The 16,135-nt window shown below is 39.8% G+C and overlaps 1 protein-coding gene and 1 long non-coding RNA gene across 12 annotated transcripts in view; one reads left to right on the top strand and one right to left on the bottom strand.

Annotated features, from left to right (window-relative positions):
- Positions 1–12,326, bottom strand: part of CCNT2 (cyclin T2) — a 48,121-nt gene extending 35,795 nt beyond the window's left edge. For 3 of the 11 annotated variants that reach the window (XR_009333977.2, XM_059053681.2, XM_059053684.2), the window contains exons 1-2: positions 12,131–12,320; positions 11,220–11,301 (exon numbers count right to left, since the gene is read on the bottom strand). Coding sequence is in view for 5 of the 11 variants with exons in the window: in XM_059053681.2 (XP_058909664.1) it covers positions 11,220–11,301; positions 12,131–12,288 (240 nt within the window). In the remaining 6 variants the exon portion in view is untranslated. Of the gene's footprint in view, positions 1–8,509; positions 8,704–9,069; positions 9,097–11,219; positions 11,302–12,130 lie in introns of those variants that run through there. The other 8 variants (XM_059053680.2, XM_067025909.1, XM_067025911.1 and 5 more) reach the window with 6 other exon arrangements.
- A 183-nt stretch (positions 12,327–12,509) lies between these two features.
- Positions 12,510–16,135, top strand: part of LOC131750781 (uncharacterized) — a 127,635-nt gene continuing 124,009 nt past the window's right edge. The window contains exon 1 of the long non-coding RNA XR_010839103.1: positions 12,510–12,556. This is a non-coding gene — a long non-coding RNA (uncharacterized lncRNA). The remainder of the gene's footprint in view (positions 12,557–16,135) is intronic.

Genomic DNA, 16,135 nt, shown 5'->3' with positions numbered 1-16,135 from the left:
GGAAATAAAAACAAAAATAAACAAATGGGACCTAATGAAACTTAAAACCTTTTGCACAGCAAAGGAAAACATAAACAAGACCAAAAGACAACCCTTCGAATGGGAGAAAATATTTGCAAACAAAGCTACTGACAAAATATACAAGAATCTCACGCAGCTTAGTAGCAAAAAAATAAACAACCCAATCCAAAAATGGGCAGAAGACCTAAACAGACATTTCTCCAAAGAAGATATACAGATTGCTAACAAACACATGAAAGGATGCCCAACATCACTAATCATTAGAGAAATGCAAATCAAAACAACTGTGAAATATCACCTCACACCAGTCAGAATGGCCATCATCAAAAAATCTACAAACAATAAATGCTGGAGAGGTTGTGGAAAATAGGGAACCCTCTTGCACTGTTGGTAGGAATGTAAATTGATACAGCCACTATGGAGAACAGTATGGAGTTTCCTTAAAAAACTAAAAACAGAACTACCATACAACCCAGCAATCCCACTACTGGGCATATACCCTGAGAAAACCAAAATTCAAAGTCATGTACCAGGCTTCCCTGGTGGCGCAGTGGTTGGGAGTCCGCCTGCTGGTGCAGGGGACGCGGGTTCGTGCCCTGGTCCAGGAGGATCCCACGTGCTGTGGAGCGGCTGGGCCCGTGAGCCATGGTCGCTGAGCCTGCGCGTCCGCAGCCTGTGCTCCGCAACGGGAGGAGCCACAGCGGTGAGAGGCCCGCGTACCGCAAAAAAAACCAAAACCAAAACCAAAAACAAAAACACACAAAAAGTCATGTACCAAAATGTTCATTGCAGCTCTATTTATAACAGCCAGGACATGGAAGCAACCTATGTGTCCATCGACAGATGAATGGATAAAGAAGTTGTGGCATATATATACAGCGGAATATTACTCAGCCATAGAAAGAAATGAAACTGAGTTATTTGTAGTGAGGTGGATGGACCTAGTCTTTCATACAGAGTGAAGTAAGTCAGAACGAGAAAAACAAATACCATATGCTAACACATATATATGGAATCCCCCGAGAAAAAAATGATTCTGAGGAACATAGGGGCAGAACAGGAATAAAGACTCAGATATAGAGAATGGACTTGACACTGGGAGGGGGAAGGGTAAGCTGGGATGCAGTGAGAGAGTGGCATGGACATACATACACTACCAAATGTAAAATAGGTAGCTAGTGGGAATCAGCTGCATAGCACAGGGAAATCAGCTAGGTGCTTCGTGTCCACCTAGAGGTGTGGGATAGGGAGGGTGGGAGAGAGATGCAATAGGGAGGAGATATGTGGATGTATATGTATAGCTGATTCACTCTGCTATAGAGCAGAAACTAACACAGCATTGTAAAGCAATTATACTCCAATAAAGAAGTTAAAAAGAGAAAAAAAAGATTCATAACACAAAACCTAAGTAAAAAAGATATGAAATCACACATTCAAAGAGTACAACGCACACCTGAGCATATCAACCCAGAACCACCTAGATTTTTAAGGAAAAAAAATCCTTTGACCACTTAGGCAAAAATAAATATAAGAAAATTAGATCGCCACCCAAACTGCCAGCAATGCTTTATACCAGGAAAAAAGAAAAAAAGCAATTGTTACATATTTAAGACACTCAAGAAAAGAAAGCACAAGCCAAGAATTTTATATCCAACAAAACTGACCTTGTATATAAAGGACACAAACAAGTATCAACATCCAAGGATTCAGACAATATTGTTTCCATGATCTTCAAGATAACTTTTTTGTTTTTGCAGTACGTGGGCCTCTCACTGTTGTGGCCTCTCCCACTGCGGAGCACAGGCTCCGGACGCGCAGGCTCAGCAGCCATGGCTCACGGGCCCAGCCGCTCCGTGGCATGTGGGATCTTCCCAGACTGGGGCACGAACCCACGTCCCCTGCATTGGCAGGCGGACTCTCAACCACTGCGTCACCAGGGAAGCCCGAAGATAACTTTAAACAATCAAAATGACTACAGAGACTTCAACATACACACTGGTAGTGAACAATACAAATAAAGTTACTTGCAGAACTAAACTTGAATGAAGATTAAAAGGGAGAGTTTTGTAATGGCTATTTATGATAATGCAGATACAACTTTAAAAAACCAGGGGTGAGAGGGGAAAGCAAACAAAAACACTTAACTGTTCTCAGTAATTATATTGGTGGTGGCTGTACTGTAATTCTGAGACATGTTTGTGTAATGTGGGATTAAGTTAACAAGTGATATTGGGATATTTAAATTCTATCATTCCCACATCCTTCAAAACTAAGATTTTTCATGTGAAAGAAAGGTCCCAGAGACGTAATACAAAAGAGGTTTAAAAAAAAAAAGTTAAGTAAAAAATGCTATTGTTGCTTGAATCAGAATGAATTCCTAAGATATCTTAAATATGTATTTAAAATGTATATATATAACAAATCCACCTATATTTTGTATAGTTCATATATTTATTGTTAAATGAATAATAAACAATATGTTGATGTGTATAGCAAATATATATTTACTGTACTATGTATTTCCTTGCTCTGTTCATTGAAGATGCCTAAAAACAAGACAAACAGAGCAACAATGAGTATCTCTAGGATCCAGGTTTATATCTTGAAATACCACTTTCTACTAAAAGAAAAAGCAGGGTTTCTTAAAGAAAGGGCCATTTCAGCTGTGGACATAAAATGTACAAGATGAACCTGGAATATCTTGCTGTAACACATACTGAGGAAACTATCCCAGACTATATGGGTACAGAGTTACTAGATGGTCCAGCAATTCTACTCCTGGGTATATATTCAAGAGAAACCAAAACATGTATCTACACAAAAACATACATAAATGTTCATAGTAGCAATATAACAGCCAAAAAGTAGAAACAACCCAAATGTCCACTAACTGATAACTGTATATAGAAAATGTGGTATAATGGCAGTTCAGCAAGAAAAATAAATGAAGTACTGATACATGCTACAACACAGATGAACCTTGAAAATATTATGTACTAAGTGAAAGATGCCAGTCACAAAGGACCACACATTGAATGATTCCATTTATAGGGACTGTCCAGAATAGGCTGGTTGGAAAAATGGGAAGAGATGGCTAAAGGATGTGGGATTTCTTCTTGGAGTGATACAGGTTTCTAAAATTGATGTACAACTTTGTGAATGTACGCAAAAACCACTGAATTGTACACTTTCAAAGTATGAAATATATGGCATGTGAATTTTATCTCAACAAAGGTGGTAAATACAGGGCAAGAATCAAGTATTTGTTCTGCCTTTCCTATATGAACTTGCACCACCGGATGTCCAAATAGTGATGAATCACAACATTTCACTATACAAATATTCCAATTAATAAATGAAGAAGAATGACAGAATTAAAGTATCACAATGAATAAAAGGATCTAGGCATTGAATATCGACATCTGCTAACACCACAAAACGATAACCAGACATTAGGTGCCTGCTGATTAAAGAATATAACATCACCTTGTAGTCCTGCCAAAGGGATCTAACATGAGTCTGATCAAATTTCTGGATCCAACTGGCAATTTGCAGGGAATACAGCAACAAAGGAACATAATAAACTGCACCATGAATATACAGTTAGCAAAACCCAGACAGGTGGAAAACTCTACACGTATAATGTCCTAGGTCCTTCAACAGATAAAATTTAAGTATAAGAAAGGGATAGAGGGGAAACCTGTACTTGAGAGATTTAAGAAACCTATCAAATCTTTAATAATGGGAAAGGATAGGACAGTTTTTCTATCCCTTTGTGGAGGGAAGGAAAGGGCTGACACTGGGATGGAGCACATGAAGGCACTTCTGGGGTAGTTAGCAAAGTTCCCTTGTTTGATTTGAGTGGTAGTTACAAAGTTGTTTACCTTATAATAATTCACTGTGCTATACATTTAGTGGTTTTACATGTTTGTGTTTCATTTTATAACAATTAAAAAACCCCACTTCCTCCACGCTTCCACTGTTGGGGGGCACGGGTTCGATCCCTGGTCGGGGAACTAAGATCTTGCATGCCGCGTGGCATGGCCAAAAAAACTCAACCAACCAAACAAAAAACACAAAAAACGCCACTTCATTTCATATATGCACAGTTACACTACAGCACTAAAGAATACCAAATAGATGAAACAGGAGGGGAACAGTACCCAAAGGATAAGGTCAGAGAATCAAACAGAAGTGAAAGAGCGGAGTTATCTGGGGAATGGTTTATGAAGAGTTGGAACTTCAGCTCAGTCTCACAACCTGACCGGTCAGGATCACATGAAAAGTGAAGGGAAAGCACCAGATGGAAAAACAGGGATGCACAATGCATAAATCCTAAGATTGATGTATGGCTGAAGGAGGAATTGGGGCCGAACTCAAAAGAGGACTTCAATGGATTTTGCCCAATGAGAAGCAAATCAAAATCTGAGAGTGTTTTCATTATTCACTTGTATACTCATCTCCTTCTTAGAAATCACTGGCATCAATAATTAGTGTGCCCTATTTCTGAAACACATTAGGAACATTTCTTAAACATATTAGACACAAGTGAGAACTGCAGCATGCGATCAGGCTAGGGATCTAGGTTCAAATGCCAATCACATAATGGCTACTTTCTGGACAAGTAACTTAGTAATTGCATCTGTTTCCTCAGGAGAATACTTCAGCTGCCATAAGTAAAATGCCTATTACATAGTGGGATTATTTTTTTTTAATAAATTTATTTATTTTATTTCTTTATTTTTGGCTGCATTAGGTCTTTGTTGCTGTGCACGGCCTTTCTCTAGTTGCAGCGAGCAGGGGCTACTCTTCATTGCAGTGTGTGGGCTTTTCACTGCAGTGGCTTCTCTTGTTGCAGAGCACGGGCTCTAGGTGCATGGGCTTCAGTTGTTGTGGCATACGGGCTCAGCAGTTGTGACTCGCGGGCTATAGAGTGCAATCTCAGTAGTTATGGCACACGGGCTTAGTTGCTCTCCAGCACGTGGTATCTTCCCGGACCAGGGCTCGAACCCATGTCCCCTGCATGGGCAGGCGGATTCTTAACCACTGTGCCACCAGGGAAGCCCTACAGAGTGAGATCTTAATAAATTTTCATTCTCACAATTTATAGTTGAAAAGGAATTTAGAAATCATCTAGTCTAATAATCTCAATTTTACAATCCAGGAAACGTGTTTGGTCAGTACATATCATTTTGAACATAAAAGATACAGAATACGTCCATTATCACAGAAAGTTCTACTGGACAGCCCTACAGTATTTCCCAGTAGCATTAATGGATTTTGAACATAAGATTATTCTTCGACTAATTGCTTTATTAAATTAAAAAGCACAAGCATATGTGAGCTATAATATAAACAACCACTCAGATTTCAAAGACATTTTACTTTAGTACGTAAAAGAATTAAACATGCTGATTTGACTTCTACAAAACGGCCAGTGTACAGTCATCTCTCAGTAGCCACAGGCGGGGGGATTGGTTCTAGGACCCCTCCACATTTACCGAAATCCATGGATACTCAAGTCTCATATAAAATGGCGTAGTAATGGCATATATCCTAAGCACATCCTTCCTTACACTTTAAGTCATCTCTAGATTACTTGTAATACCTAATACAATGCAAATGCTATGTAAATAGTTGCTGGTGTGGGGTAAATACAAGTTTTGCTTTTTGTAAATGAATTTTTTCCCAAATATTTTTGACCTGCAGTTGGTTGAATCCACAGATGCAGAACCCACAGACATGGAGGGCTGACTGTATAACACATTATGAGACACAGGGGAAACATCAAAATTTAACCAAACAGTCTTCAACTTTAGCAGGCACCAGTATCACCTGGGAAGCTTGTTAAGGTAGAGGATCCCAGGTCCCACCACAAATATTCTGATTACATAGGTCTAAGGAACAGCACACTAAAGCATATTTTAGAGGAGCATCCATCCTGATAACTCTCATGCCGAGCGTTGGTGAATCATAACTGGCACATCACAAAAGCTTTACACATCAACTGCTTTTTGTGAAAAATTTTAGGGCTATGAAAAGATTCCCAGTAACAGATACTTGAGGCAGAAATACTGATAACTGCATGAACAATGGAGTCTAGATCTGGGTGCGATTTTTAGCTTTTGTCACTCTGCTGCTGTGTGACTTCAGACAAAGTGTTTAACCTTTATGATTCTTTTCTTCCTTATCTGGCTGGGGTAAGAAAGAGAATATCAACCTTAAGTAAATGTTTAGGAACCACATACCAAAATAAACTTAACAAGGAAAAACAAACGCCAAAACCCAAGAATCTCTTCCCAGGAAATCAGTAAATAAATATACGTAGACATTTATCTCCAGATAAACATAAAGGTAATGAAGTAAAGCAAAATTAAAGGCTGGTAGATTTGAGTAACAAAAAAATTTATGTCAAAACCCACCATAAACAAAATTAGAAGCCAAACTACTAAAATATCTTCTAATATGGTAAGATTCATAACAAACTCAAATAAGAGGCTAAAAAACACATTAGTATTTAAAAGAAAAGCAACATTTATTAACAAGCTAAATTTAAACTTTAAATTTTAGAAATATCAAAAAGTTTCCCTAACGCCCCCATTAAGAAAAAGATTACAAATGTGATCTTTGTTCTTATGGTCCTTGAAGAATTACAGATGAATAGACTATTTCTTACTAGAACATATAAAATTCACCAAACACTCAAAATTAATCTAGTGATGATAACATAGCTTTTAGTCTCACTTCTTAACTCTTTAGGTTCACTCATGGTTTTTTCAACCTCAGCACTACTGACATTTTGTACCAGGTAACTTTTTGTTTTGCAGGAATATCCTATGCATCGTAGGATGTTTAGCAGCATCCCCAGCTTCTATCCACCAGATGCCAGTAGTACCCCTTTCCCAACTGTGACAACCAAAAATGTCTCTAAACATTGTTAAATGTCCCTTGGTGGGCAAAGCTGCCTCTGGTTGAGATCCACTGGGTCAATCTGTACTATCCTTTTCTGGTGCCATATTAAAAATTACTTCTCCAGAAACAGCCACATCTAACCCCAACTAGGACCAGTCCAATTCTGTCTGTTCTCATATTGCTGTTGTATGCTGGATCTAGGAACTGTGAAAAAAAAACAAACAAAAACCCTTTTCTGTGCTGAAAAAAATACACACATATATGCTTGTACAAGCAAAAACTATTTCTGAAAGGGCACATACAAACTGTGCACAGCAAATGCTCCAGGGCAGGGGCTTAAATACCTGGATGGGAGGGAGGTTTATCATATCCCTTTTTCTACTGTTTTCATTTACCATGTGTCTGTTAGTTTTCCATAATAAAACATTTAAAATGCATCTATCTGGGGAGGATGAATATACAGGAAAATGTAGAAGAATTCACTCAACAGACCTGTGAGCAACAAGATTTGACACATTCTATTGACAAACAATTGCCAAATATCAACTTTATGTGAGGTACTGGTGAGTATAACCAAGAAAGGAAACACCCCCCCCCCCTCCGCCGTTCCTTTTGGGGCAGGGGTGTTACATTTAACTTGATCTAGATTCCTATGTTTGAGAGAAATTTAGGGCTTTCACAATACAAATTTAAACAAAATCCTTAACTAACCAAATTGCCCAAAATGTTATTCTTTCACAAGTGCCAATTGTTTATGACAATTTTATGAGCAATTTGAGTATAAATAAGCAACAGTTAGTGTAAACTGGATGAAATCTACCATTAAAAAACCTTGAATAAATTTCTATGCAAAGACTATTAATAAAAATTAGAATGAGAGAATGCTTTATTATCGGACAAAGAACAGGGATTGTGGGCACATTTCTAGAGAGAGAAAAGAATGGCTTTCCTTTAAATCATTTAAGTCTTTACAGGGGAAGAAAGGAATGCAAAAAGAAAATCTTTAAATTTTCAAATGGTATCTACAAGTCAAGAACCAAGTCAACTGAGAAAGATCAAGACTGCAAGCAAAAAGTAATAATCAAATTTTAGCACAAGCAAATACAAGTTCCTTTATGCGTATCAGCTGACTAATCTTAGATGTATTAAGTGAAACTCAGATATGACATAGATGGTGCATTCTTAGATGTCATCATAATCAAAAATCATTAGTTCTGAATACTGCCCTTAACTTACTGTGTACTCTTGAGACCTTAAAGCTACATTTAAATTTGGCATACTATAATGTTTCAATTGCTGCAGCTCAAAAAAGAGGCAACAGAACTAAAGAAAGAAGATTAAAATGATCACATGAATTGGAGAGAGATATGAGACTAGACCATGACCAACAAAAATACTAAGAGTGTGTTCTTTACAACCTCATCTTAAGAGAACTCAAAAGACTTGGAATTAATATAAGAAACAAATGCATCATAAACTTGACTAACCAAACTAATGAACAGAGTTTCTAGGAAAAGCTGGGTCAATATCTATTCTACAACTGACACTGGGGAGGATGCTCTCCCACAGTACATACTTTGTGGAGGCACTGCTGGTTCCAGGGCTTTTTAATATACTTCATTAGATTTATCTTGAGCTTGATCCAGCAAGGCCATTCTTCAATTACTAATCTCAATTACATAAACCTCACTGCATTCAGTGAGCAAAGGATAGATTCATCTAATTAGGTTACATATAAAAGTCACTTCCTGCTGGTAGCCATCCAACCTTCTAAAAAGAGAAAGTAACAATGATAAAAGACAGCTCTGTTGACACTAACTTTTAACACAAGACCAACTTGACTTTTAGGGGATTTTTTACTTTTAAATTTGTTAATGTGAAAAAATAAAATAAAGCCACATAAATATTTTTAAATATTTTAACATAATGAATGCATATTTATTATAAAACTAGATATATGTTGTTACTAGCATCTTTAAATTGAAGCTTGTTATGGTTTAATTTACCAAATGGTGTTCAATTTACTTAGTGGTGGAGACTCATGCTTTTTTAAAGTCTACCATGACATTCCATTATAACCTTGTAAGAAAAATTTTCCCAGTGATGTCGGGGAGTATGAATTTGAAAGTGACTCACATTCAATTTGAGACCACCCCCTTCACCCTAAAAGAATAGGAAAAAAAAAAAAAAGATAAAAGAGTGAGGCTGTGCAATTGATGCAAGTGTACCAACACAAATAAATATTAAAACCACTTTTGATAAAATAGCAAAGGTAATAAAGACAATGGTTAGATACGAGGGTGCAATTTACTTCTCAAAACAGAAATTAGCATCAGATTTCAATTATTCTCCTAATAATGACTCAATGTAAAACACTGAAGTTTGCCCTTATACACACAGAAGACAGAAAGTAGGGTAATAAAAATGAATAATCTGGCTTTCTATTAAATGATGACATTTAAATAAAATAATAAGAGTTAGAATGCAAGTGACCTGGGCTTCACCAGTCAACTTAAAGTTACAGCTGTGAATTTTGGCTGTTAAGTAAGGTTTTGCTTTAAAGCACACCAACCAGGCCACAGAGACAAATTATGAAAGACGGAGGATTCAAAAAGAAAAGTGTAGTCTTGTGGTGAAACCATTACTGAAGTAGAAAAGTAAGCAAATAGGACATCTGTAGCCACATCAAGAATTTCCAGAACTATTTTGATTTGTGATTCCTATCAGCATATTCCAGGGCTACTTAAGGGAAGCCATACTTGCATTAGTATTCATCAGTTCACTACTGCTTTAGGAGACAATTTAAATAAAAATGTATTTCTCTCAATCTAAATGTTATACCAAAAAGGCTTCCTCTCTCTTCCATAACACTATCACTGACCTAAGTTCAGTGTACAAGAAATAACTGGGAAAATATAAACAGAGCAAGAATCAAACAGATTTAAAAGATGAAAAGTAGAAGCAATGGAGACTGCAAGAGACCAAAATGTATACTGTTTAATATAAACCTATATGCCAATCTGATAAGCCAAATCAGATTTATAATCAGAAGAGATTAAAATAGGAATCAATCTAAACTATGAAGCTTTTCCTTCCAACTAAAAAAAAGGACCTTTTCAAAGACTGTTTTCTTAAAAGGTCCTAATGACAATCCACAAATTGCATAGTCTTCCAGGGTCAACTTTTCCACACTCCTTTCAGAATAGCATTCTATAAATAACTGTAAGCAAAAAATATGGTGAGAAATAAGGTAAAGCTAAATATTTCTAAATAATATGCAATTTTCTTTGATAACAGGTACAACACACTATTCGTGTTTCTCTGAAAAGAACAGACACCAAAGTGCCGTTTTCATATAAAATGAAAATTTCAGGGCTTCCCTGGTGGCGCAGTGGTTGAGAGTCCGCCTGCCGATGCAGGGGACACGGGTTCGTGCCCCGGTCCGGGAGGATCCCACGTGCCGCGGAGCGGCTGGGCCCGTGAGCCATGGCCGCTGAGCCTGCGCGTCCGGAGCCTGTGCTCCGCAACCGGAGAGGCCACAGCAGCGAGAGGCCCGCGTACCGCAAAAAAAAGAAAAAAAAAAAAAAAAAATGAAAATTTCAACTAAATGCCACTACTCAGTTTGTCAAAATTTACAGAATATGTTCCAAATCAGTACTTTAGTATTGGAAGGTAAGATTTACTTCAAGCTAATTGTACATACACTGACACACCTCTGACACTGCATTTCTGAAGCAAGACACCATTCAAACCACCAAAAATTTAAGAAGACAACTAATGCTAAAATGTGATAAACAAGAACGTTTTACAACTCAAATTGTGTTAGCAATATTTCTGCTAAATATTTAACTTTTAAAGGGTCATTTCAAAACAATGTTATAATTAAACTAAGCCCAATTCACAGTATTTGAAGCAATATAAGTCCAATACAATTAAGATGTACAACAGAATGGGTTTTCTACAATTACACAAATGTTGAGTGTAAAATTTAAATGAATACCAATGTAATAAATACTCTTTTAGAAGAGAAATGCTTCTGATTTATCTCTTAGCTTAGACCTGGCAGAGCCTGACACAGCGCCTGGCAGCTTGTCAACACAAATTAAAAAACCAACCAACCAACCAGAAACCCCACATTTGAAGCAAAATGTTTATCACGCAATTCACCTTCACTGTTAACTTAGAACATTAAATACAATAGTAAAATCCACGACCAACTTTTTTCTGCGTATCAATTATATCTTAAAATTTGGTTGTTTCAAAAACATTAATAGAACAGTACTTACATTTCTATTGAATTTGGTGAAAGAATGGTGCATGTAAAACCTGTGCATATAAACAATCGCAGTGTTTATTGTAAGCTGAGAGCTGGAAGGTAACATTTAGGAAATATCGGAGAAAAACAAGATCTCTTTTCCAAAACAATTTTGAAGGAAAATTCCCTATCTACGGTTCTTTTCCAAGGCCCCCGTTCACTCAAAACCAATCCCCAAACTGTAATAATAAGGAACTAAATACCCACAGGATGGTGGCGTGGGGGCTGGCGGATCGATCGAAAAGGCTCCCCACCGAATAAATAGCAGAAATAATAACAAACGCTGAGCATTCCACTCCAATACTGATCTTAAGCGAGCCCAGGAAGGATTTATCAATGTCTACGACTAAACCCAAAATCAAACAGTTGAAACGCGCGCGCACACCCATGCAAAACCATGCCAAGAACATAAAGACGTCCCGTGCGCTCCCAAGGTACAAGAGAACCAACATCAAACCGGCGAGGAGAGCGGGTAAAGGCTGCAGAGAACACTTAACGCCTTTCAGCATCTCCCTCCTAGCTCTCAACCCCTTCTCGGACTACGAGTAGAAGCAGCCGCCTCTTTTCTGCGATAATCCCCAAGATTTCCCTCTCGCCCGGGCGGCACTCCCATCCCCCGCCGTCACCACGCGCGGCCCCAAACAGATTACACAACGCAGCCTCCCGGCCCGCATTCACCGGACTCCCTTCCTCCTCCCTTCACCCGCCGCCGGCCGCTCGGAGCCTCCAGAACCCGAGCCTATCTTCCCTTACGGCGCGGCCGGGGCCCAGGGAAGACCGAGGCAGCGGCGCCATGTTCGCGGGGCACCAGGCCCGGCGACCGGGCGAGTAGTGAGGGGGACAGGGCATGAGACGCGGAGGGCCGAAAATAGGAAAGGATACACATTGAGACGCTGTCCCATGTCCTGGATGAGGTTGGCCGCCTGCTGGCGGTACGAGAGCTCTTTATCCGCCTCCACTCCGCAGCGGCGGCTCGGCGTGTTCTCCAGCTGTTCCCGAGTAAAGAACCAGCGAGAAGAAGCTCCACGGCCGGACGCCATGACACTTCCTCCTCCGCCCGCTCCCTCACCCACCCCCCGCCCCTCCCGGCTCGCGGACACCCAGCCAAGGCCGCGCGACCCCGCCCCACTCCGCTCGCCGTAGACCACGCACCGCCCTTTTTCACCACCGCCGCCGCCCGTGCGCGTGCGCGGGGGCCGCCCTACTGGCTCCTCCTAGTCTTCTGCTTTCTTTTTCCTGCCCCGGGCCTCGCTCTCGCGCACGGGACCACAATGCTCCGCGCCGCTTGTCATTTGGAGGCGCCCAAAGGTGGGGGTAGGCTGGAAGGGAAAGGTCGGCGCGGTGCATGCTGGGCCTAGGATTGGCTGGGAGAAGGGCAGGGAGGAGAGGCGAGAAGAGGCTGGTTTCGGGTCGGGTGGCGAGAGAGGCGGGCGGGTGGCTGCGCCGTGGGGCCTGGGCGTGGGCTCTGAAATCCCGGCTGGTTCTTGGGCCGGGAGTCTGGCGGCACTTTAAAAAAGAGAAGAACCTTCTTCTGTCGCAGTCGCGCGCCACCACATCCTCCATTTTCTTCTAGCGTCGGTCTGCGCAGTCTCGTAGGCTCCCGACTCCCGAGTCCCCGACGGACAGCCTCCGCCCAACGGGCGGCTCTGGGAAGGACCTACTTGGGAGAGGGTTCATAAGAAATACTTCCCCCCGACCCCCCCCCCCCAGCCTACGTTTGTGCCGCACTTTAGTTCTTTTTTCCTACATTATCTTGCTTGAATCCTACGACCACGCAGGCCGTGGGTTTATTTTTTTAATTGCTTGCCAAAGGTTATCTGATTAGCAACCAGAGGAGCTGAATTTTTAAAGTAGGTTTGGAATCCCTATGTGTAGTGTGTTTTCAAATCAGTCTGTGATATGTGTGATATGAAAGAGAAGGTTAAAGAGAAGCAGATGGTGTAAAAGGAACTGAGTTTGAAAGTTATCAGTGTTTAATATGGCAACACCGCACATATCTATTGATTAATTCTGTCCTGTCCCTGCAAGAAATTTTGCAGACTGGGAGTCGGTGGGTCTCTGGTTCTGAGCCAACGCCTAATGTGTGTGAATAAAGTTGCTAAGTTTTGAATTTTAGCTATTTGCCAAAGATACAGCGTACAGGAAGACATACTTTTTTTTTTGCATTATCATATCAGGATTCCTTTTAAAATTAACTTTTATTAGAATATAGTTGCTTTACAATGTTGTGTTTCTGCTGTACAGCAAAGTTAATCAGCTTATAAGTATACATATATCCCCTCTTTTTTGGATTTCCTTCCCGTTTAGGTCACCACAGAGGTTTGAGTAGAGTTCCCTGTGCTCTATGGTAGGTTCTCATTAGTTATCTGTTTTATACATAGTAGTGTATACATGCAGGAAGTCATACTCCGAAAGGCAATAAATACTACTTTTCATTGAGTTCTTGATTATATCTCTAGGCTTTTGTCATTGTTTTGGGGCTCCCATACTCAATGTACTGATATACCTTGGCTCTGCCTGCCCCGGTCAGGCCACAGTGTTGAGCTGTTGATTTGGTAGGCAGCTATCATGAACGGTTGTCTAACTTCTTACCTACCTTGCCTCACATCTTAGGCTGCTTAGAGGTTCCAGGATAGATTGACTTAAAGCAACATTTAAAAAGTGTCGACTTCCAGCGCTCATTCATGATAAAAGCTCTAACAAACGAGGAATAGAGGAGAGCTTCTTCAACTTGATGAAGAACGTTTATAAAAATCTTACAGCTAGCATCATATTTAATGGTGAGAAACTAGAAGCTTTCCTGCTAAGGTATGGATGTCCCCTGTAACTGCTCCTTTCAACGTTGTATTATAAGACCTATAAGAAAAGGAAATCAAACCTAAGCAGATTGGGAAGAAAGAAATAAAACTGACTTTGTTCATGGATAGCATAATTGTTCGTGTAGAAAATCTCAGCGTACTAAAAAACTGGAACTAGTAAGTGGCTATAGCAGGATTATAATATACAAGAGTCAGTTGCTTTCCTGTATACCAGCAACGTATAATTGAAATTTGCGGTTAAGAACATAATACCATTTACAATAAATAATACTTAGGTATGAATCTAAAATATGTACAGGATCTGTATACAGAAAACAACAGAACTCTGATTAAGGAAATCAAAGTAGATTTAAGTGGAAGGATATTCTGGGTTCATGGATTCGAAGATTTAATATCATTAGATGTCAGTTCCCAATTTGATCTGTAGATTTAAATGCAATCCCAATAAAAAAATTTAGAAAGTTATTTTGTAGTTATGTGCAAATCGATTCTAAAGTTTATATGGAAAGGTAAAAGACCCAAAATAGCCAACACAATACCAGAGAAGCTGAACTGACTTTACCCGACCTCAAAGCTACAGTACCAAAGACAGTATTTGCTGGCAAAAGAATAGACACATTAGTGGAACAGAATAGGGAGCCTGGGAATAGATCCACACAAACATGGTCAACTGATCTTTGACAAAGGAGCAAAGGTAATTCAATTGAGAAAAGATAGTCTTTTCAACAAATAGTGCTGGAACAACTGGACGTGTATGGAAAAAAAAGAATCGAGACACAGATCTCACAACTTTCACGAAAGTTAACTCTTAAGTAGATCATGTCCGTAAATGTAAAATGCAGAACTTTAAAACCTCTGGAAGATAACATAGGAGAAAATGGAGGTGACCTTGTGTCTGGCAGTGAGGTGTTTTTTTTTTTTTTTTTATTGGAGTATAGTTGATTCACAGTGCTGTGTTAGCTTCAGGTGTATAGCCAAGTGAATCAGTCATACATATATCCACTCTTTTTTTAGATTCTTTTCCCATATAGGCCGTTACAGAATTGAGCAGAGTTCCCTGTGCTGTACAGCAGGTCCCCACTAGTCATGTATTCTATATATAGTAGTGTGCATATGTCAATCCCAACTCATCCCTCCCCCACCCCACTTGTCCCCTGGCAACCCTAAGTTTGTTTTCCACATCTGTGACTCTACTTCTGTTATGTAAATAAGGTCACTTGTACCCTTTTCTTAGATTCCACGTATAAGCAATATCATATGATATTTGTCTTTCTGTGTCTGACTTAAATTCACTCAGTATGACAATCTCTAGGTCCATCCATGTTGCAGTAAATGGCATTTTTTTGTTCTTTTATATTACTGAGTAATATTCCATTGTTATATATGTATCACATCTTCTTTATGCATTCTTCTGTTGATGGACATTAGCTTGCTTCCATGTCCTGGCTACTGTAAATACTGTTGCAATGAACATTGGGGTGCATGTATCTTTTCAAATTGTGGTTTTCTCCAGGTATATGCCTAGGAGTAGGATTGCTGGTCATATGGTAGCTCTATTTTTATTTTTAAAAAATATTTATTTATTTATTTGGCTGCAGCAGTTCTTAGTTGTGGCTCACTGGATCTTCGTTGCAGCATGCGGAATTCTTCATTGCAGTGCGGGCTCTTTGTTGCAGTGTGCAGGCTTCACTCTAGTTGTGGCGGGCTCCAGAGTGTGCAGGCTCAGTAGTTGCAGCATGTGGGCTCTCTAATTGTGGCACATAGGCTCTAGAGTGCACAGGCTCACTAGTTGCAGTGTGCAGGCTTAGTTGCCCCACGCGTGTGGGATCTTAGTTCCCCGATCAGGGATTGAACCTGTGTCCCCTGCATTGGAAGGCAGATTCTTAACCACTGGACCACCAGGGAAGTCCCCAGTAGCTCTATTTTTAGTTTTTTAAGGAAACTCCATACTGTTCTCCACAGTGGCTTTACCAGTTTACCTTCCCACCAACAGTGTAGGAGGGTTCCCTTTTCTCCACACTCTCTCCAAGATTTATTGTTTGTAGATTTTTTGATGATGGCCATTCTG

The sequence above is a fragment of the Kogia breviceps genome, chromosome 2 (genome assembly GCF_026419965.1).
Source record: "Kogia breviceps isolate mKogBre1 chromosome 2, mKogBre1 haplotype 1, whole genome shotgun sequence".
NCBI lineage: Eukaryota > Metazoa > Chordata > Mammalia > Artiodactyla > Physeteridae > Kogia > Kogia breviceps.
This window is presented reverse-complemented; position numbering and strand designations above follow the sequence as displayed.